Source organism: Nannospalax galili, unplaced genomic scaffold (genome assembly GCF_000622305.1).
Source record: "Nannospalax galili isolate Female #2095 unplaced genomic scaffold, S.galili_v1.0 scaffold15, whole genome shotgun sequence".
Taxonomy (NCBI): domain Eukaryota; kingdom Metazoa; phylum Chordata; class Mammalia; order Rodentia; family Spalacidae; genus Nannospalax; species Nannospalax galili.
In genome coordinates, this window is record NW_008337322.1 from 6,056,409 (window position 1) to 6,077,839 (window position 21,431).

At 46.0% G+C, this 21,431-nt stretch overlaps 1 protein-coding gene and 1 non-coding gene across 3 annotated transcripts in view; both read right to left on the bottom strand.

The window, feature by feature from the left end:
- Nucleotides 1–7,402: 7,402 nt before the first annotated feature.
- Nucleotides 7,403–21,431, bottom strand: part of Elp2 (elongator acetyltransferase complex subunit 2) — a 44,358-nt gene continuing 30,329 nt past the window's right edge. For both annotated transcript variants that reach the window (XM_029563295.1, XM_008832514.3), the window contains 5 exons: nt 17,385–17,577; nt 14,777–14,898; nt 11,584–11,717; nt 11,035–11,148; nt 7,403–7,629 (listed from right to left, as the gene is read on the bottom strand). In XM_029563295.1, the coding sequence (XP_029419155.1) occupies nt 7,476–7,629; nt 11,035–11,148; nt 11,584–11,717; nt 14,777–14,898; nt 17,385–17,577 (717 nt within the window). In that variant the 3' untranslated portion in view covers nt 7,403–7,475. The remainder of the gene's footprint in view (nt 7,630–11,034; nt 11,149–11,583; nt 11,718–14,776; nt 14,899–17,384; nt 17,578–21,431) is intronic.
- Nucleotides 20,824–20,954, bottom strand: LOC115070252. Its single transcript, XR_003849439.1, has one exon. It is a non-coding gene; the product is annotated as a small nucleolar RNA SNORA70 (small nucleolar RNA).

A 21,431-nucleotide genomic window follows, 5' to 3' on the forward strand; every position in this document is an offset into this window, starting at 1 on the left:
CAAACCTGTCAAGTTGTTGTGATGTTGGAGTGGGCATTTCCAAGGAGAGTGAATTTGGTTTAGACCAAGAAATTAATTTTGTAGTTCTGGCTAGAGTGGCATGCACCTTCCTAACAGACAACCTGCAGATCTAGGTACTGGGGTAGCTAGGAAGTAGAAGAGGGCCAGCTGAGCACTGGGATGGCTTTCTCTCCAAAGCCCAGCAGTTTCTGCAGACACACTAGAGGATGGAAAGAAGTCCCCAGGAAGCGCCCTCCCCTGGAGTGACTGGAGACCTTTTCTGTGAATAGCAGCGGAAAGGGCAGCTTGGAATCATGCAGTTTGGAAACAAGGCTCCATTATATTTATACTCATGACCCCAGAGTACTCACAGGGCACAGGCCTGAGGGTTAGGCACACCCAGATTGGCTGTTCCCAAAGCTGTTTTCCTGGGAGCTGGGCATCCTGGGTTCCTGTGGAAGCAGCCCCTCCTCTCCCCCTTCCGTGTTGACACCTCACCTCCCTCCTGCTCTTTGTCCCCTCACTCCTTATGCCGCTAAGAAGGGGAAAGGGTCTGGTACCAGTGACTCTGCCTACCCACTGGCTGGTAACATTTGAGGATGCTTCATACCCAGTCATCTGCCTTAGCAAGTCTATCCATCCTTGAATTCTGCAACTGTGTAACAATGCACCCTGCTAGATGCTGTGGGCAAAAAGAAAGTCATTCTGGGGCTGAGTGTGTAGCTCAGTAGTAAAAAACTTGCCAGCATGGGAAAGCCCTGGGTGAGAGCCTCAGCACTGCCAGAAGAGGGTGAGGAGGGAAGGAAGGGAAGGAGGGAGGATGAAAGGCTGAGATACAGTGGACACCCTGTCTCAGAACCACAGGGGAGGGGGACTTCATTTCCCAGCTTCTCTTGATACTGAATATAGCTACAATCCTTAATTCTGGCCAAGGAAATTGACAGAGCTGTGGGAGACTTCCAAGAAGCCTTAGCAGTTCCTTAGGCTTTTCTCCTTCCTTCTAGATGGAATGCAAAAGACCATGGCAGGAGTCCAAGCAGCCACCCTGGCAGGTGGATGCCACAGAGGGCAAATTAAAGAGCTTGGATCTGTCAGTGTTGAGAAACTTCCTATCCATCCCAGCCTGCCTAACTTGACTCATTAAGAAATCATCTATCTTGTGTAAATCAGGAGGAAAACTTTTCACTTTCTTTCATACACAAAGTGAAAACAAACCAATACATTAATATTCTTTCCACTTACAAAGATAAAGGGAAAATTTGCCCACAGTGAGAGCTAGGGTGAGCCAAGATTGAAACCACCTCTACTGATTGATCAAGAAGAGATTATGACCATCACTATAGCCAGCCTTAAGGAATACACAGAACTCAGTCAAGGGGGAAAATGAGGAAACTTGTCAGCAAAGCTGCAGGCCGGGAAGGTGGCAGAGGTGACAGTGGCATAAGAAGAGGAAGGTGGGCTTGAGCGGGCAGCAGACTGGTATTCCTGGGTCCTTGGAGTTAGGTAGATGGCGGCTTGCCTTTGGCTACAGGAGCCTCTCCAGGACATGGGATGGGGGTGCCACTTTCATCCCAGGAAGAACATGGCCTCTCATGTCTTTGAGCCTCAGTTTAGAGTTCCAGAGTTATGGGTCCACCTGAATGTGGGGTTCAGAGTCCTGTATATCTCCCAAAGCAGGAATCCATTCTTCCTCTGTCCTGACCCTAGTTTCATCATCCTTGGCAGGTCTGTCATTTGTGTGTGTCAGAGCTCCGACTGGACCTCCATTGCTTGTCAGAAGGGGACTAAGGCCCCTTGCAAAGCAGTAATGTCTACAGAATGTATTCTGTGGTAGTTCATCTATGGATCTGCCTATTCATGCCCTTCTAATTTAGAAAATTATACAAAGACAGTATAGTATTGTGGGTTTTTTTTTATTTTATTTTTTGTTAAGACAGGGGCTTCTTGTAGCCCAGCAGTCCTGAACTTGCTATGTAGACCAGGCTAACCTAATTTCACAGTGATCTGCCTGCCTCTGTCTCCCAAGTGCTGGGATTAAAGCATGTGTCACTAAACCTAGCCCTATACAACGATATTTAAAATATATAAAAGGGTAGAAAACGATCCCCAATGCCCAGCTTGACGATATCTCTTTGTTTAGCTTACTATTCCCAGATACATTTTGTATATCTTATTCAGGACACTGTTTTTTAAGGCATACCGATTAACACCCAGGGAAAGGGTGTTTCTATGAATATTTTTAAAAAATTGTGATCAAATATAACATTTGCCAATGTAAGTGCCAAGTATATAGTTCTTTATCCATGTGCAAGTTCCAGAACCTTTTCATCTTGCAAAACTGGACCCTTCCACTCTCTGTTTCCTCCTCCCTCAGGCCCTGGCCATCTGCTGTCTTTACGTATTGGATTTCTCAGGACCTCTCATACAAGTATCTGCCTTTGTGGCACAACAACCTTAAGGATTATCCATGCTGCAGCACATGGGGGAACTATCTTTTAAAGGCTGTATAATATTCCAATGAATTATAAGTCCATTCATTCACTAGTGGGCACAGCACTCACACCTCATAACTGTGGGAAGTCACACTGCAGTTGACAGGGACACACAAAACTCCCTCTAACTTTATTTTTACAGTGTTTGCTTCCTCACATAACTGTCCACATGTGCATCAATCTTATTCTTTAAAACATATTTCGAGTTAAGTTACAGGCCTCAGCAAAATTCTCCTAAATATAGGGCCAACAATATGACTCATCCGTCAGAGACACTTGACACTAAGCCTGACAACCTGAGTTTGATCCCTGGGACCCATGTGGTGGAGGGAGAGAGCCGACTCCAACTTGTCCTCTGACCTCCATATGCATGCCATGGCAGTTATGTCCACATACATACACACAAAATAAATAAAGAGGAAAAAGTGTCAACAGAAGTATACCCTTAATGCTTACAATGGTAGATGGAAAAGGGCCTGGTTTTGGTCACGTTGCTTTGGTTAACACAAAACCAAATCCAGTGGCATTATCCCATTTCATAGCTTGGGGTAACCAGGGCTGCATAATAGATCTTTACTTCTGCCACCCAGCCCCAAGCAGGCCCACACCTAGCTGGTATCTGATGGACTGACAGCTTGGCTTCTCTGTTACCATCTCATTAAGCTCAGCCCTCCATGAAACCCAGCTGGCTTCTGCTAGCTGTGCCTCTGTTCATCCTGGTTTTCGCCTTGAGTTTACCTCTTGCAATTCATGTGACTAGCTCAGCCAGAGGCCGCAGCAGGTAGCACGGAAGCTGTTGCCACATTCAGCAAAGCCTCCATCCCAGAAAGCTGCTGCCTGGCCCTGAAGAGGCCGATTTCCTAGATGTGGTCCTTCTGTCTGGGTGTAGTACAGGGAGATGGCTCTGTTGCTAGAGAAACCTAAATTCACTTCCTTTGTTCACTAGCAGCTCCAGGTGTTTCATTATTATGAAAATGAGGTACTGTGCTGGAGAGCTTTAGTGTCAACTTGACAGACCTGGGTTGAGGGAACCTCAATTGGGAAATTGCCTCTATTGGACTGGCCTGTGGCCATGTCTGAGGGGCATCTTCTTGATGAGTGATGTGGAAGGGCCCAGCCCACTGTGGGTGGTGCCACCCCTGGGCAGGTGGGCCTGTGTTGTATAAGAAAGCAGGCTGAGCAGGGACCAGGGGAGCAAGCCAGTAAGCAGCATTCTTCCATGGACTGTGCTCCAGCTCCTGCTTTCAGGTTCCTGCCCTGAGTTCCTACCTTGGGCTCCCTGATGAACTGCGACCTGGGAGATTTAAGATAAATAAACCCTTTCCTCTCCAAGTTGGTAGTGGTCAGAGTGTTTTGTCACAGCAATGAAGAAACAAACCAAGACAGGTACATTCAGTGAACCAGAAAACCTGCAAAATTATTAAGGAGCACATGAAGTTATGGTACCACAGCACCAGACCCCAAGACCCCAAGCAAGTACTCTGTCAATGTACCCGAGGTCTTTCGCCATCTGAATTCTGGGTCCGTAGTTACCATTACATATAAAGAGATAAAAGCCTCTTACTACAGGAAGTCACTTAAACATGACTGTGGCTCAAGCTGTGATGTGGGGTACTCAAGCTCCAAGGTAATATTGTAACCACCTGGAGATGGCTGAAACAAACTCAGTTTCTAGGCACTGATCCTCACTATGGGGGTAGGGATGTGTGCTGAGGCCTGAAGGTTACTATACTGTCCTATGACATGCATCAAGACTGGATACTTGCATTACTTAGAACTTGTTAAAAATGCAGTCTCAAGCCCCCCACCTTCATACCAAATGCAAAACTCTGGGGTCAGCGTCAGGGTTAGTTTACAACCAGCTTACCCAATGACACTGATGCACATTCAAGTCTAAGAACTGCAGGTGGCTATCACACCCTGATTCTGTCTCTCCCTTTCTACTGTTAAACCCTGCACGCAGCTCAGCAGGGACTGAGAAACTAGCAATAGACCTGGGTCTCTTACAGACCATCCAGAAGTTTCGAATGCTGCCAGAGAGACTGTTTTCATGGTCCCTTTAAAATGAATAACCAAATCCACTTTCCTCCAGGGGGACTAAAGAGACACACCAGGGATTTGACTCCTGGTGGTCCAAGGCAAATATGTACTGGAACACTCCCATCCTGTCCTCAATCTAGAAGAGCCATATAGGCCAGAAACCAGCAATTGCACTGGCTGGTGCCTAGCATCAAGCTGATACTTGGTGCTGTGAACCCAGCAGAGAAGTGAGACGATGAGGGGAAGGTAGACAGGGTTGGGAACACACCTCAGCTGCTCTGCAGTGGTGTTCCGAAGCTGTCTCTGTTTTGTATTATGAATCACAGCATGGCTGAGAGGCTGCTTATTAGCAGACCCAGAGAAGAAGGTAAGTATGCATGAATTACAATATAGACTGACCAAGCATTTGTGAACTCTTCCTCTTCAAGATCAGGCCTGCTTTGAGGCCTGCTTTGGGGTAACCTGGGGTGGGATGAAGGTGGGGGAAGGTTGAGTTCTGTGCTGGACGGAGGTTCTAAAGGACTAACTCAAATCCCTGAATCTAAACACGCATGAGGGTCAGAATACTTGGTGAGAGATGCAGGCAGACTCCCGACTCCCTGGTGTGTGCGCAGGGCACATGGTTCCTGGCACTTGAGGATCCAAGGCTGGGAAGCTCAGCTGAGCACTGCTTTAATGCACACATGTTCACAGTGCCCCAGCTGAGGGCATGAGGCAAGGTTATACAGGTGCAATAGTCCAGAACTGCATGTCCAAGTGGGGATGACTGGGATGGCCACTATGGAGACTCGCAATGTGTCTGAATTGAAGCAGGCTTGCTAATTTCTTCACCCCTCCCCCACCCAGTGCTAGAACCTGGTGCATGCTAGGCAAGCACAGCATAATGATTTTTAAAAAATTATATATATAAAATAAGTCCTTCAGTGTATGTGGGAGGCTGGTTCCACAGATGGCAAAGCTCGAGGCTGCTCAAGTCCTTCATATATAAAGGTAGAGTATTTGCATACAACCTCCTTCCTGTATACTGCTTATAATTACCTACTACCATATAAATGCTATGTAGTTTTTTATTTTTCAGAGAATTATGAGAAAAAGTCAGCACACGTTCTGTAGAGATGCAATGTCCCCCTGCATATTCTCAACATGTGGAAATAGAACCCGCGGATAGTGGGCTAGCAATGTTATTTTCAACATAATGTATTAAAAGACATGAACACAAATTTCATCTACTTCTATTATGTGGCTACTAAAAAGTTCAAATTATATACGTAGCTCACAGCATATCTGAACTGCACTAGAAAAGGATGCACAGCACTGATCTAGAAAACGTGACTGTGGTGGGTTGGATGAGCAATATCCCCACAGCCTCGGGCATCTGAACACTTGGTCCCCGGGGTGGCACTGCTTGGGGAGGTTCAGGAAGCATGGCCTTGCTGGACGACCCAGGTGACTGGGGACGAGCTTTGACAGTTCCCAGTCACACCCCACTTCCAGTTCGCTCTGCTTGGTGTTTATGGTTGAGGATGTGAGTCTTCCCAGTTCTAGAGGACAGTCCATACTGCAGGGGCAGAATGTAGGAGACAAGCTTCTCGCTGCCGCCTGGATCCATGCCTCACCAACTGTGGAGCTTCCCTCCAAACGCAAGTCCAAACAAATCCCTGTTTCCATAGTTCTCTGTTGGTCATGGTGTTTCATCAACACCATGTTTAGCAACAGCAAGGTACCTAATACAAAGACTGACATCCTTCAAAGCCCATACCATGCCGTCCCAAGAACATCCTCGCCTTCCTTCTTTTGAAAGAGTCAACTGGCCAGAGGATTCCGTGTTCCAGGCTGCTTGAGCCCAGCCTCACAGCCTTCTCCTACTTCCCCAAACCTCTCTTCACCTAACTCCAGGCTCCCACATCCTGGCCTGCCTCAGCCCTCAGCTGCTCTCCCAGTGACCCACTCCTCTCCCTGCAACCTCCCGGAAAACACACCCTCCACTCTCATGACGCCAGCTGTTGCCTAAACTCAGATGGCACAGAACTCTTATTGTTCAGTCTCTAATTTATCAGTTTATATCAGGATATGATACCTTAAGCTCTGGAAAGAAGAGTCACTGTACCTTTAAAGAAAAAAGGATTGGCCATAGTTCACACTTACAGCTGCCTGCCAAATTCCTGGGATATTTGGCAGGTACTGGGAAGAAAGGGTCAAGACAGCACAGGGTGTGTGGTGTGTATTCATTTACAAAGAAGAACAGAAATGGAATACCCTGGGTTTCTTCTTTTATTTCCTATCTCCACTCTCTGAAGGTAATAAACAAGAAAGCAGGCCACCAGGTGATTTCGGGATGGTTTTTGTGTCCCTGCCCCAGGTCCACATGCTGGAAGCCTGATCAGATGCTGAGAGGTGGGGACCTAGTGAGCAGTGTTTAGGCTAAGAGAGAATTAGGTTTCTCTAACAGCAGTGCATTCCCATGAGAGCAGGTCGTAAGTGAACTTGGTAACTCCCAGAATCTCTCTTGCTTCCTGTCTTGCCATGTGACCTCCCTTTTCAGATACACCCCTATTGTGACGCTGTCCATTGACCCTCAGAGCCAGGGCCATGCTCCTAGATGCCAAGAACTCTGAACTGAATAACACTTTTTATCTTTACAGAGTATTCAGCCTCTAACATTTTGTTATAACATGAAACAGCCTGAGAGAGAGTAGCCAAAGAAAAGGCCCAATATAATGCAAAACCAGACAAATTTGGTCATGGAGAAATGTTCTTAATCTGGAACACATAGAGGTAGGGCCAAGATCTCTGACAGCATGAGTGTGCACGGCTTTCATCAGAGGGTCAAGGGGTCAGGACACAGATAAGAAAACCCATTCAAACACAAAGGTAAGAAAGGTGATCTATTTACATGACAAACATTTAAGGACCAACTGAAGATTCAAAGTGTGGCCAAGCTCATTACAGAGCACATCTGTTCACCCTGTAGATCTTCACAGTGTGATCTTCCCCACAGCTTGCGAAGTGCAGCCACTCCACACCTCCTTCGCCCTGCTCAGCTTTCCCTCTGCAGTTCTTCCAGCATAACCTTCTGATGGCAAGTGTATGACTTTGGCTGAAACAATAAAGATAAATCACACGATCAATGCACACCACGACTGCAGACACTTCAGTGAAAGTCACCACACAGTAATTTACTTGGCCTGCTCCTATTGCTGTTAGAAATAGTGCAAGTCCAATGCTTTAGTAATTTTATTTTCTGCTGCAAAATATCTTACAGACTCATATCTTACTTACTAGCCAATGACACCACAAAAAAGAACAACAAATAGCAAAATTTCTGTTAAAAGTTTTAAATGATCAATGAAATTCATGAAATGACTATTAAAAGCTAAACTTCTAGAGGCCTGTGAGAGGGATCAACAGTTTTGTAAAGGCACTTGCTGCCAAGCTGATGACCTGAGTTCAATCCTTGTGACCCACATGGTAGAAGGTAAGGACAACTCCTGCAATCTCCGGATCTCCATGCCTGTGCCATGGTAAGCACATGTACACATACACTGACACTCATAACTAAATCAAATTTTCTTAATAGCTAGCCTTAACCAATTGTGGTGTTGCATGCCTTTAATCCCAGCACTTGGGAGGCACAGGCAGGCAGACTCTGAGTTTCAGGCCAGCCAGAGCTACATAGTGACACTCTGTCTTTAAAAAAAGGCTTTCAACACAACACTGAGTAAGAATTTCAATTCTACAATATAGTTCAGATGATTTTATTGACATTGCTGTGAGATAGATGGACTTTAATATTTATACTGTGAAGAAAGACACTGAAAATTGAGGGTGATCTCACTGCGTGATTTGGGGCAAGATAACTAACTGTATTAAGCCTTTCTGCTCCCCAGGGGGCCCCCAAAGGCAGACCTAGAACCCAACAAACAGGGTCTCCATGAAAACACCACCCTCTGAGCAAACCTGCAAGCAGCTCCTCAGTGTGGACAAAGCTCAAAGCAGAAGAGCTAAGCAGGTTTTAAGGCAGCGAACATTGAAAGGAAAGTCACGGCACCAATGAGGACTTCGGATGCTGGAGTCCTGTCACCAAACATGTTCTTAGAACTAACAGGAAAGAATGAAGTGTAACTTTGAAGAGAGGTCTGGAAATTACCCCACCAGACCCTATACAACCAGTGGCTATGAGCTCAGGGTCTGTGACTTCCGGGAGACAAAGATCCATTCACCCCAGAGAGAGTGTACCAACAGACCAAAGAAAGGATCCTGCCTGCGTCCAGCTTGGTGAACCAGTGAGTTTACAGGTCAGCATGGGGGACTCAAAGGCTGTCAACTGCTCTGCTCACAATCTCAGGGAGGGAGGGAGGAGCTTCCTGAGGCTCCCCTGCAGGATGGTGGCCCTCTCTATCCACAAGGGAATGCCAGTGGGCCTGATCTCCTTCAGCTCCTCACAGCTGCTCTGCTTCAGGGCGGTGACAGCCAAGCCAGAGCAAACAACTGCTTATCTTAGGGAATAGCCACAATCCTGTGGTTGTGCCCCAACCTTTTCTGAATTCTAGAGAAATGCTTCTGTTTAGGAGACTGTGACTCCAGAACCCTCAGTGAGCACTCATCTTCCTTTAAGGATGACTGATTACTAAAGCAGCCAGGAGTCACCTGGAGGTGAGCTAGGATCGGGAGAGTTCATATGAACGACAAGCTCTAGAAATATGAATCCTACGCTTTTAAAAAGGCAAAATCAAATTGAGTAACACTATAAAATGTAATAGGTTTCCTTGTATCACAAGTTATCAAGGTTCTGGACCCAAGTCAAAAAGAGAAGTTCCAGCAACATTCGGAAGCTCATTTACGACTGATCAATATTAAAGTTCTCTTTTTATCACACTAATGGTTGGAGCAGTGACGTCAATGAAACAGTGTCCCTCCCAGGTGCTGTTCTGAAGGACAGCACTCACTTGTCCATATAAGATGATGGTTTCTGCTTTGTTTCTTTTTCTTAACTCCAGTATGTTAACATATCATATTTAAAAGACACAGAGGGCTGGAGAGATGGCTCAGCAGTTAAGAGCACTCACTGGTTGCTCTTGCAGAGGACCCAGGTTTGATCCCAGCACCCACATAACAGCTAAGAGCTGTCTGAAACTCGAGTTCCAGGGGATCCGACACCCTTTTCTGACCCTCCCCCCAGGCAGTGCATGACATAGGTGTACTTAAATACATGCAGGCAATACACTTACACATAAAAATAATAAATAAAAAACTTAAAAGACATAGAGGGATGGCTCAAAGTGCGAGTGTAAGGACCTGAGTTTAAACCCCAGAACCCATTAAAAGCCAGGCATAGATGCACACACCTGTAAACCCAACACTGTGAGGAGTGGAGACAGGAGGCTCACTGGGGCACGCTGGCCATCAACATAGTTCCAGGCCCAGCCAGAGACAGTGTCTCAGGAGAGTAAGATAGTGAGGGATACAGCAGGTCCCCTCATGTCTTCTTCTGGCCTCTGTGCATGTACACAGAGGACACACACACACACGCACACACACACACACACACTCACGCACGCATGCACACACACACACACACACACACACACACACAAGATATAGAGGGCCAGGCAGATGGTTCATACTTGTAATCTCAGCACTTAGGAAGCAGGGGAAGAAAGATTGCTGCTGTAAATAAGAGTCTAGTAGAGTTTACACATCAAGTTCTAGACCAGACAGGGTTATTCATAATGAGACTCTTGTCTCAAAGAAAAAACCAAAAAGAACACACAGCCAAAAGTGAGGAGGAGAAAGAAGGGAGGAAAGAAAAAGAGACATGGTGAACAGGCTGGAGCTCGGTGGTGGTATACCCTCCTGGCATGAGGCCCTGACTGGATCCCCAGCACCACACCATTAATTAATTAATTAATTAATTAATTAATTAATTAATGCCTTAGTTTTGTTTCCTGTTGCTGTGATAAAACACCTTGACAACAACACAGGAGAAAGGGTTTATTTAGTCCACAATTCCAGGGGCAGTCCCTCACTGCTGGGAAGCCCCGGCTTATATTCCCAGCACTACGTTAAAAAAAAAAAAAAAAAAAAATTCAGGCATACACAGTGAGACTAAGTCTAAAACAAAAACAAGAACAAACTGGGCATGATGGTGCAAGCCTGTGATCCCAGCACTTGGGAGGTGGAGGCAAGAGGATCAGAAAGTCATCTTCATCCTCGGCTACATAGTGAGTTTGAGGCCAGTGTGGACTAAATGAGACCTTGTCTTAGAAAGCAGAGAGCACAAGGGGAGGCAGTCCATGGGGTTGTTTACAGAAACAGTACCACGCAGGCAAGGAACCTGGTCAAGCAAACTAAAAACCAAACCCAGCATATCAGCAAGCATCAGATTCAGGAGGTACCACTTAGGAGAGTTCTGTCCCACTCCATGAAAATGTGTCACAAAACTTGTCACGGGAGAGCTCCCCAATTTCTATGTAATCTGATGGTAGCAAAACCAGGAGAATACCTTGGACTTGTGTTCACAAGGGGCATCCAGTCGTTTACTTCTGGGACTTGATCAGTCTTTTTCCAGGCATATAAGCAAATCTTTCCATACTCTAATCCGACTGCAACCACATACCTGTTTTTAAGGGAAGGAAGTAAGAGTGGTTCACTCTGCATGAAACTCTGTTATCTCTACCCGTGCTTCACAGCATCTAAACCATCACCCTGCACTGCTGTACCCAGACAGCCTCCTCTCTGAAGAGGACACATGCAGATCTACCTCTGTCCTCAGTTGCTAAAGCCCACGAGCCAGGGTTTTCCCGGTGGGCTGCAGTGACCCCTGCTCTCCTACAGTGCAAAGCAAGACAGTCCATAGACTGACATAAGAAGTTTCAATCACATTCCTATTTACCATCAATCACTGAATTCTAAGATTTAAAATTCTTAAGAAACATAAGCACTCTGAACACAGCCAGAAGCAGAGGCCTATGAATCAAAATGGTAATAAATCAACTGAGAAGCCAAGGGCTCTCTTCAATGAAACAAAACCAATCCCCCTGCCAAGTCTGACCTTTGGGCTGGGTTCAGCACTGGGCAGACGCTGACAGCTGTCACAGAGCCGCCCACATCCAGGACTGAGGAGCAAGGACCAATGTTGTGCTCAATGAGATCATCGTTGGCGTCACACTCGCCCCAGGCCACCACCTAGAGTGCAGATCACACTGTAAAGCTTCCTCTCTGCAAGGTTTCTAGCAGTGCATCAGAGTCCCAACAGATGATGAAAGCTACCTGGTTTGTTTTTTCTCTTCTTCAGAATATTTTATTATTTTTATTTTATGTACACGAGTGTATTGCCTCCATGTATCTAAGTGCACTCATGTTGTGCAATGCCTACAGAGATCAGGAGAGGGCATCCAATCCCTTGGAACTGGGTTAGGACAGCTGTCAGCCATCATGTGGGTACTGGGAATTGAACTGAGTTAGGATGGTTGGCAGCCATCATGTGGGTACTGGGAATCGAACCCGGGTCCTCTGTGAGAGCAGCCAGTGCTCTCTAGCTGAGCCCTCTCTCCAGTCCCTGGTCAGGTATTTTTAAAACCAGAGTTTTCACTTGTGCGCAGCTGCTCCAGAACGCCAGGGCATTTGTGCATCACAGAGAAGCCACACTGTGGCATGGACCAAGCTGAGACCACAGCTACCAAAGCATGCTGGTGGCCAGGTGGACAGTCCCTGCCCAGAGACCACAGGGCATTGTCTAGCATCCTTCCCTCATGCACAATTCCATCAGCAGTGTCCTCACTGGTGCTGTCTCCCTGAGAAACTGCCACAAAGGAACGGAGAGGCTGGGGGTTGTGGTGCACGCCTTTAATCCCAGCACTTGAGGGGCAGATGCAGGTGGATTTCTTTGAGTTTAAGGCCAGCCTGATCTACACAGTGAGTTCCAGATCAGCCAGGACTATCTAGTGAGATCCTGTCTCAAAAGAAGGGGGAAAAAGGGAAAAAGGAAGTAACAGTTGCCAAATGCAGGACCAAATCAAGGTTCTGCGCAGAAGGCTCTGGAAGTGCTTCCTAAATGGCAGCAAATGCCACTTGGTCTGTTCCAGCCGATGTGTCCCAAGAGCTGTGGCTAGGATACCTGCTACTGGGCAGCATCCAACAAGGTATCCACAGCCAACACCAGGAGGGACAGGAAAGGGCAAGGGGCAGAAGGAATGGGTGTGAAGATGCTGCAAGCTGGCCCATGTTTAGCCCGAGTGCCACCGGCCCAAGTCGGCTCTATTGTGGTCATCTGGATGGAGTCTATCAATAGAGAGGGCAGAGCAAGGAAAAGAACTAAACCGCTTTACCACCTCTGCTAGAAAATGGGGAAAGAGGCTATTTTTAAGAGTATGCAAATGGAGATCAGGGCCAAGTAGACATGTCCCAGGCAACAAGGTGGGGGTCATGTTCGAAAGCACAGAGACCCCTGGCTTGTCTGGAGTTTTTCAAGTTTAGGTCATGCTCTGCTCCTCTTCTGTCATTGAATTAAAAGGTATAACTGTTTATTACAGGAAAGTAGACTGGTAGGATGGCTCAGTTAGGAAAATGCTTGCCATGCAAGCAGGAGGACCTGAGTTCAATCCTCAGCATCCACGGAAAAAAATCAAACACAAGGCTGGGGACGACTCAGCAGTTAAAGCTCTGGCTGCTCTTGCAGAGGACCCAGGTTCGGTTCCCAGCACCCACAAGGTGGCTATCAACCATCTCCAGTTTCAGGGGATCTGGTGCCTTTTGTAGGGATTGCATGCACAGGTGCACTTATATACACACAGGCAAAACACTCATATATAAAATAAAAATAAATATATCAGGGGCTGGAGAGATGGCTCAGCAGTTAAGAGCACTGACTGCTCTTGCAGAGGACCCGGGTTCAGTTCCCAGCACCCACATGGCGGCTATGAACCATCCTTAACTCCAGTTCCAGGGGAATCTGAAGCCCTCTTCTGATCTCTGCGGCATTACACAACACAGGTGCACTCATACATGCAGATAATACACTCATACACATAAAATAAAAATAAACAAATAAATTATATATATATAAAAGCCACGTGTGGTGGCACACGCCTTTAATCCCAGCACTCAGGAGGCAGAGGAGATGAAGGTGAGCCTGATCTGTATAGCGAGATCCATGCTAGCTGGGTACAGGAAGACCCTGTTTCACAAAAACAACAACAAAACCTGAAAGGCGAGAAAACTGAAAGGGAAGTCGGTAATAAAATAAAATAAAATAAAATAGAAAAAGGAAATATTTTAAATTAAAAAAACAAAACAACAACAAAAACCCAGGCAGGGTGCTGGGCCTGAACCCTAAACTGGAGTGAAGACAGAAAAGTCCCTGGGATTTGTTGGCCAGTCAGAAAAATGTTTCACAAAAGTATGATCAGAAAACAAGACCGCTGCCCCATGCATCCCTGCTGGCCCCCTGCATCCCCGGCTGGCTCCCTGCATCCCCGGCTGGCTCCTGCATCCCTGGCTGGCCCCTGCATCCCTCTCTGGCCCCTGCATCCCTCTCTGGCCCCTGCATCCCCGGCTGGCTCCTGCATCCCTGGCTGGCCCCTGCATCCCTGCTGGCCCCTGGATCCCTGGCTGGCCCCTGCATCCCCGCTGGCCCCTGGATCCCTGGCTGGCCCCTGCATCCCCGCTGGCCCCTGCATACTCACTGGCCCCATGCTTTCTTACTCTTGGTATACCAGGTTTATTATTTTTCTTCCACTGGAGCTTTTAGATGAAGGAAACTGTGTGACAGGTCTCTTCATATTTTTGATGTTTCAGAGAAATATATTTATAGAATTTTTTGTTGTTTCTTGAAAGAGGGTCTCAATGTGTAGCTCTGGCTAGTCTGGACCTCAGTATGTAGACCAGGATAGCCTCAATTTTAAGGCGATCCACCTGCCTCTGCTCTCTGAATGCTGGGAGTAAAATCGTGCACCACCATGCCCAGCCTAAAATATGTATAGAATTTAACAAGAAAGCCTTTTTTTTTGGCAGAGGCAGGCAGATCTCTGTGAGTTTGAGACCAGCCTGGTCTACATAGTGAGTTCCAGGCCAGCTGGGACTATAGGGAGACCCTGCCTCAAAAAGGCCAAAAAAGAAAAGCCTTTTTTATGCATATACGACAGCGTTGCCATAAACTAATTTTTAAAATTCTATCAGAAAAGATTTGTGTTTTTAAACATATCTGTAGAAACATTTAGAAAAATTATGTTTTGGGAAAATATTACCTTTTTGTCTCGACTCCCAGTGAAGAAATAGTTACTATCAGGCGTCCAGTCACAGGACCAGATGATTCTACTGTGCACAGAAGTGATTTTGTTGGTGAAGGCGAAGAGACTGAAAATCGGGTCTGAAAAAAACCCAGACACACTGCTCACAAAGCAGGATCTACTCCTCCCCATGCACAGAGCCCTGTCTGAATGCAGACACACCACCAACTCTGCCTCAGTGCAAGTATGTCACTCAGTAGCCCCTCCACACCTCACTCTGCTACCCAACCCTGGCTACATGCACGTCACTATGTTTCTAATAGAAGATGCTTTTAGGTTGTCTACTTATTCTCTGGTAACTGACGACAAAAATCTTTCAGGCAGTCAATACTTCCAAAAGAAACCTGGAGCACTTTAACTGCGTTCTTCCAGAAGGTGAAAGGTTCACAAGTTAGGCTATAGAGATTATGGTAAAGAGAAGAAGGGAAGGAGAAAGAGGGGAGGAAGGGGACGGGGGAATACTTCTTCCTAGGACTGAAGTATAAGGTAAATTCTAGTCGTTAAAGAAGCATGTAACTGCTAATGAGGAAAGAAAACTACAAACTAATCCAATAATTCAAAACAATGCAATAAATTAATACCTGCATTATTAGTAGGGTTTTTTTTGTCACACATGTATTTACTGTATGCACACATGTGCGCACACACACAGGTGCACATATGCCATAAAATATGTGTGGTGGTCGGGGGCAAACGTTTGGGAGCTGGTGCCCTCCTTCCACCATAAGTGACTGAACTGGGTAGTCGGGCTGATGGTCAGAACCTTTACCTGCTGAGCCATCTCACCTGTCCAGCACTTCAACTTTCAAAACACAAACACTGTGTTAGATCCCTAGTAATGTTCAAGGGAAGGCAGGTGCTCCCCACCTGACAACGGTGCTGTGTCCTCACATGGATCACAGCAGGTGTGTTGTTAAGTCAAAATGCATTTAATATCATCCACCGAACATCACAGCCTCACACGGCCTGCTGCAGAGTGCTGGCTGTTTGTCATGGGGCTCCACTGCCACAGCATACCCCACATGGCTAAGCACAGGAAAACACGAAGATTCAGAGTCTGAAGTTCAGTTCAAACCTAGGCCTATCACTCTCACATCACTATCGGGAACCATCTGTGGTGCAGTGTGACGCATACTCTGGCCATGTCTTACAGTTCCTGGTTATTCTCTAAAGTATAAGAAACTACAGGAGCAGAAACAGGACAAGATCAAACTGGATGCAAGTGTTGTCAATGGAAAATAAAAAACGGGCCAGAACGCTACAAACATGCCTTAAATGTTGTCTAGGAGTTGGCCACTTAAAGAAACTGGGGGAACAGGACAAGGACATTCATGCAACACATAAGCCTTTTATCCATTTCCATTTTTAAAATTCTGCCAAGCTTACAGTGGAGAAGGGGGCCAATACCTCCTGCTGGGCCATGTTACCCACACAGATGTCTAACAAGCCCTTTCCTAAGACCATGGTGACAGGGGAAGAGTAGGAAAAGGCCAAGAATAAAGGTCCCTGTAAGTTTTGTAGTTTAGAATATTACTACATCCATAACACAGTTCAGAGGAAAAAAGAAACCACTCAGCAGAAGTTTTCTCAGTATCTTCATTCGCTCACATAAAATCCTAGCTGACTGCACACATTCATTTGGTTCTGTGACAGTTTTACAACCACTATTTTAGTTTTCTCGTTTTCTGGTTTGCTTGCTTGCTTGCTCACCATAGGGTCTTTAGAGAAGGAATCTTGTTCTATACCACAGGCCATCCTCACATGTGCTGCAGTTCCCCTGCCCTTCTCTCCTGGGGTTGGGATTAGAGAGTGCATCACCACACTCCATTATAAGCTATAACCATCTGCAAATCTAACTTTCCAAATGCAGATTTTTCTTTCTTTTTACACATATATTACTTGTTAATCTTATTTTATGTATATAAGTGTACTGTCTGCATGTGTGCAAATGCACCCGTGCTGTGCAATGGCCCGAGGAGGTCAGAAGAGGGTGTCAGATGGAATTGGAGTTAAGGACAACTGTTAGTCACCATGTGGGTGTTGTGAATTGAACTTGGGTCTTCTGCAAGGGCAGCCACTGCTCTTAACCACTGAGCCATCTCTCTAGTCCCCAGATTTTTGTTTCTTAACTGAGATGTCAGAATACATATTTACATAACTACCCAGTCAGTTCATGACTCTATAACCACAAGAAAGTAGTCCCAAACATCACCTGCACTTAAAAGATTTTTTTAAATCTTGCAAGGATGCCAGGCATGGTGGTGCACGCCTTTAATCCCAGCACTTGGGAGGCAGAGGCAGGCGAATCTCTGTGAGTTCAAGGCCAGTCTGGTCTACATGGTGAGTTCTGGGCCAGCTGGGGTTACTGGGAGACCCTGTCTCAAAAAGACCAAAAAAAAAAAATCTTGAAAGGAGAGCCAAGCCTTTCCTGGTTCCCCAGGCCACTGGACCCTCACAGCGGAAGGCTCTCCACCTTACCACCTTTCTCTTGATCTCACAGCTGCTTGGTGTGCATAAAATGGACATGGCAGCGTGACTGATAACCTCCTACCATGGGCTGCTTTACCGAACTCAGGTGAGATGGTATCCTGCCTTTTCCACAGTGACCAGGATCGATCTCTGGACACAGCCAGTAAGAACTTGTCGTTAGGTGAGAAGGCCATCTGTGTGACAGTCAGGGTATGGAAGACCAAATTCTGCACTTGTTTCCAGGAAGTGGTGTTCCAAAGGATGATGGCTGCGTGTTCCTTCTTAGCTGCCTGCAGGACAGAGATCATAATGACACTCTAGCAGTAGAAAAGGGTGCGGACTTAGAAATGAGTGTGCTGTTTCTGTGGGGTTCTGTGGGGTTCTGACAGAGCTATTTATATGTCCCCTTTAAAAAGTGTCCCCAAAGCTCCCAGGAGGTAAGACAATGGAGACCAGTCTCTGGGAAGAGGTAGAGAAAAGCAGGATTAGAAAAGATGACTCGTGGGGAACAACACCGTAACCATAATGCTTAAACTTTTCAAAAGAAAGATTCATGTGTGTATCACTTGTGTAGATAATAGTTTAGAAACCTGCACTCCGAAGAACATGGAGTAACATGAAACAGTTTCATTCTTGTGTGAAAAACAAACAACAACAGCTCTCCACACACACAGCTCTCCACACACACACTCTCCACACACACACAGCTCTCCACACACACACAGCTCTCCACACACACAGCTCTCCACACGCACACAGCTCTCCACACACACAGCTCTCCACGCACACAGCTCTCCACACACACACAGCTCTCCACACACACACAGCTCTCCACACACACACAGCTCTCCACACACACAGCTCTCCACACACACACAGCTCTCCACACACACAGCTCTCCACACACACAGCTCTGAGACAAAATGCAGCGCAGGGCGGGGAGGAATGCACAGCAGAGCACTGCCCAACTGTGCAAAGCTCCCACAGCCAGCACAAGTCCAGCTAAGGCTTCCAAAGCCCCAAGAAGGGAAAATGAGAGGAAAAGACCACAGCTGAAAACTTTCCAGTTGATGAAAACAACATGCAGATCCAGTAAGTCCAATAAAAACTAGACACAAGAAACAAGGAGAATAATAACAATAATCAAACTGTCTAAACCAGCAATAAATAAACAGTTGTTAAGAATAGTTGGAACCAGAGAACAAAACACAAACTCAGCAGACCCACCATCAGAACACACAGCAGGGATGCCATCTTTAATGTACAAAAAGAAAAAACAACTTTAAACCAAAACTTCACTATGAACCATTAATATCATTTTAAAATGAAAACCTGGACTTTTTCATATGGCAAAGCTTTTAAAAAGCCACAACCAGCCAGACTGTGTTTCAAAGAACACCACATGGTGTCTTGGAGCTGTGGATGTGGCATTATCTAAATGTCTTTAAAAGATCATTGCTTACAACAAAACAAAAAACAGTAATAAAAACAAAACAAAAATAAGTCTTACTAATACAGTCCAGGCTAGCCTTAACCTCACCACAATCCTCCTGCCTCAGCCTCCCAAGTACTGAGAGCACTGCAGAAGAGGAGGCTGAAAGGCTGCAAGAGCCAGAGGAAGTGCACAACCACAAGGGAAGTTTTCTAGACATCCGGACAGTTGCTCATAGGAACCCACAGCAACGGTGACAGCAAGGAAAAGTCCCAGGCAAGCACAAGCCAGACACAATCCCAGCACAGACATGGGGATGTGGGGAAGAAGCCCCAACCCTACCTGAGGATCTACTGGCAACTAATGTCTACTGAGGAGGAGAGGTTCAGTATCAAAATATTTTGAATGAAATTGCAAAAGGAGGTTCACGTCACCCCCATACCAAAACCAATGAACTCTATACAGTTTCGTTGCTGGCTTGGTTTCCTTGGGGGTTTTTTGAGACAGGGTCTCATGTAGCCCAGGCTGGCCTCAAACTTCTTATGTATGTAGCTGAAGTGGGTCTTGAACTCCTTATCCTCCTGCCTCCACCTCTCAAGTACCAGAAGACTATAGGCATGTGCCACTACACCAAGTTCTTTTTCTTACTTACATTCCTTTATCATGCATGGTGGGGGGGGCGGGGAATACACATTTCTTGGACTGTGGAGGTCAGAGGACAACTTGCAGGGGTTGGTTCTCTCCTTCTACCATGTGTTCCATGTTCTAGGGACTAAACTTGGGTGTTAGGCCCTGAAGCAAGCGTCAGTGCCTTTACCTGCTGAATATCTCACCAGCCCCTGATAAAGTTCTGAACAAACTTCTAGCAAATTGAATTAAATAATATGCAAAGAGAAAGTATGCCATGAAGTGCGGTTTTGATCTAGGAATAAAAAAATGATTTAAAAATCATAAAATGTAATTTATAAATAAAAAAGGAGATAGATGAAGGAGAAAAAAGACCTCATGAATCACTATCATCCTGGCCAGGTGTGGTGGCACACACTTGTAATCCCAGCACTCAGGAGGCAGAGGCAGGCAGATCTCTGTGAGTTTGAGGCTAGTCTGGTCTACATTTTGAGTTTCAGGCCAGCCAAGGCTACACAGTGATGCCCTGTCTCAAAAATAAATAAATAAAACTAAATAAAAGGAGAGGGTAAATCTGAGAAAGGGTGTGTGAACGCAGATGCTGAAAACCAAGAGCATTCCAGACATGGTGTCGGCGTGGGGAAGCCGGCTGAAAGGCACAGGGGCATTCTACGTGGTCATTGCTGAAACTTTTCTTTAAAACGTTCCCCAAACAAAAGGTTTATTAAAGAGTGATCACTCCTCAGAGAAATTAAAGACCTAAATGGAGGGGCATACTTTATACACATGTCAAATACTGTTAAATTCTCCCTGCACTGATATATGGATTCAATTCCATTCCCATCAGAAAGACTATCAATATCTTCTATAGAAATTTCAAGGCTGATTCTAAAATGATGTAATAAACACACAATTCAGAAAGAATAAAGTTGGAAGACAATTACTCTCCTAATTTCAATATATTAATAAAAATAATAGTTGTGGGTCAGAGCAACAATGTTCCACCTCTCCCTGGTGAGCTACAGACAGTTAATGGTTGCTGAAGGAGAGACGTTTTCTTCTTTTGGGGGGTGGGGGATTAGGAAGTGAGATTTACTAATGAACATGGTTGGTGGGGTAGGGTCAGGCTAGGCACAGTGGGAGTCCTCAAGAATATAGGATCTGTCACCTGTCCAGGGGACCACAACTGGGGATATTTGTGACCCCATAGCCATCAGAGACTAGTAAGCTACCACATCTTCAAACTTCATGAAACCTGAGGAGCCTCCGTTCTGTGAGATGTGATCTTCTGGTTCCAGGGAACTTGAACCTGGCCCTGCACAGGGCCTCAGCCACAGCATGGGGAGGACGACATGATGACCTGGCCAATGTGGGCCTGGCCACTGTGCCCTGGGGCTTCCCAAAGGCACCCCATATACCTCTCTGGAACCTAGACTGGGACAGCTTGCGATCAGAAACATGAATACCCACTAGAAAACTCTGTCTAGAGGGTCCCTTATGCAACCTACACCAGCATCAGGCTGCATACACTACCAAGAGGCTGCTGTTTGCAGGCACTGTGTGCAAGGCCCTGTGAGGAAAGGACCTGGTCAGCTTAAGTGGCTACAGAGGACACTTCTTCAGTGGTATCACCACTGGTAAGGTTATTGCATATTTTTTTATTGTGCAAAGAGGTTAGCACTCCCAAACCCATGGTGTTCAAGAGTCAACTATAAGAATGACTATGCGGGGCTGGACAGATGGCTCAGAGATTAAGAACACATGCTGTTCTTCCAGAGGACCCGGGTTCAGTTCCCAGGACTCACATGATAGCTAACAGCCATCTGTAGCTCCAGTTCCAGGGGATCCCACATCCTCTTCTGGCCTCCTCAGGCATTGTATACACGTGGTGCACTTACATACATGCAGGCAAAACACTCATACACATAAAATAAAAACAAAATTTTTTTTAAAAAAGAGCAAATGTGTAACTAAAATAGATGTACAATACAAACACAGGGTTTTCTTTTTAACTTTCATTTATTTATTTATTTATTTATTTATTTTATTTTTTATTTTTTTTGTCTTTTTGAGACAGGGTCTCCC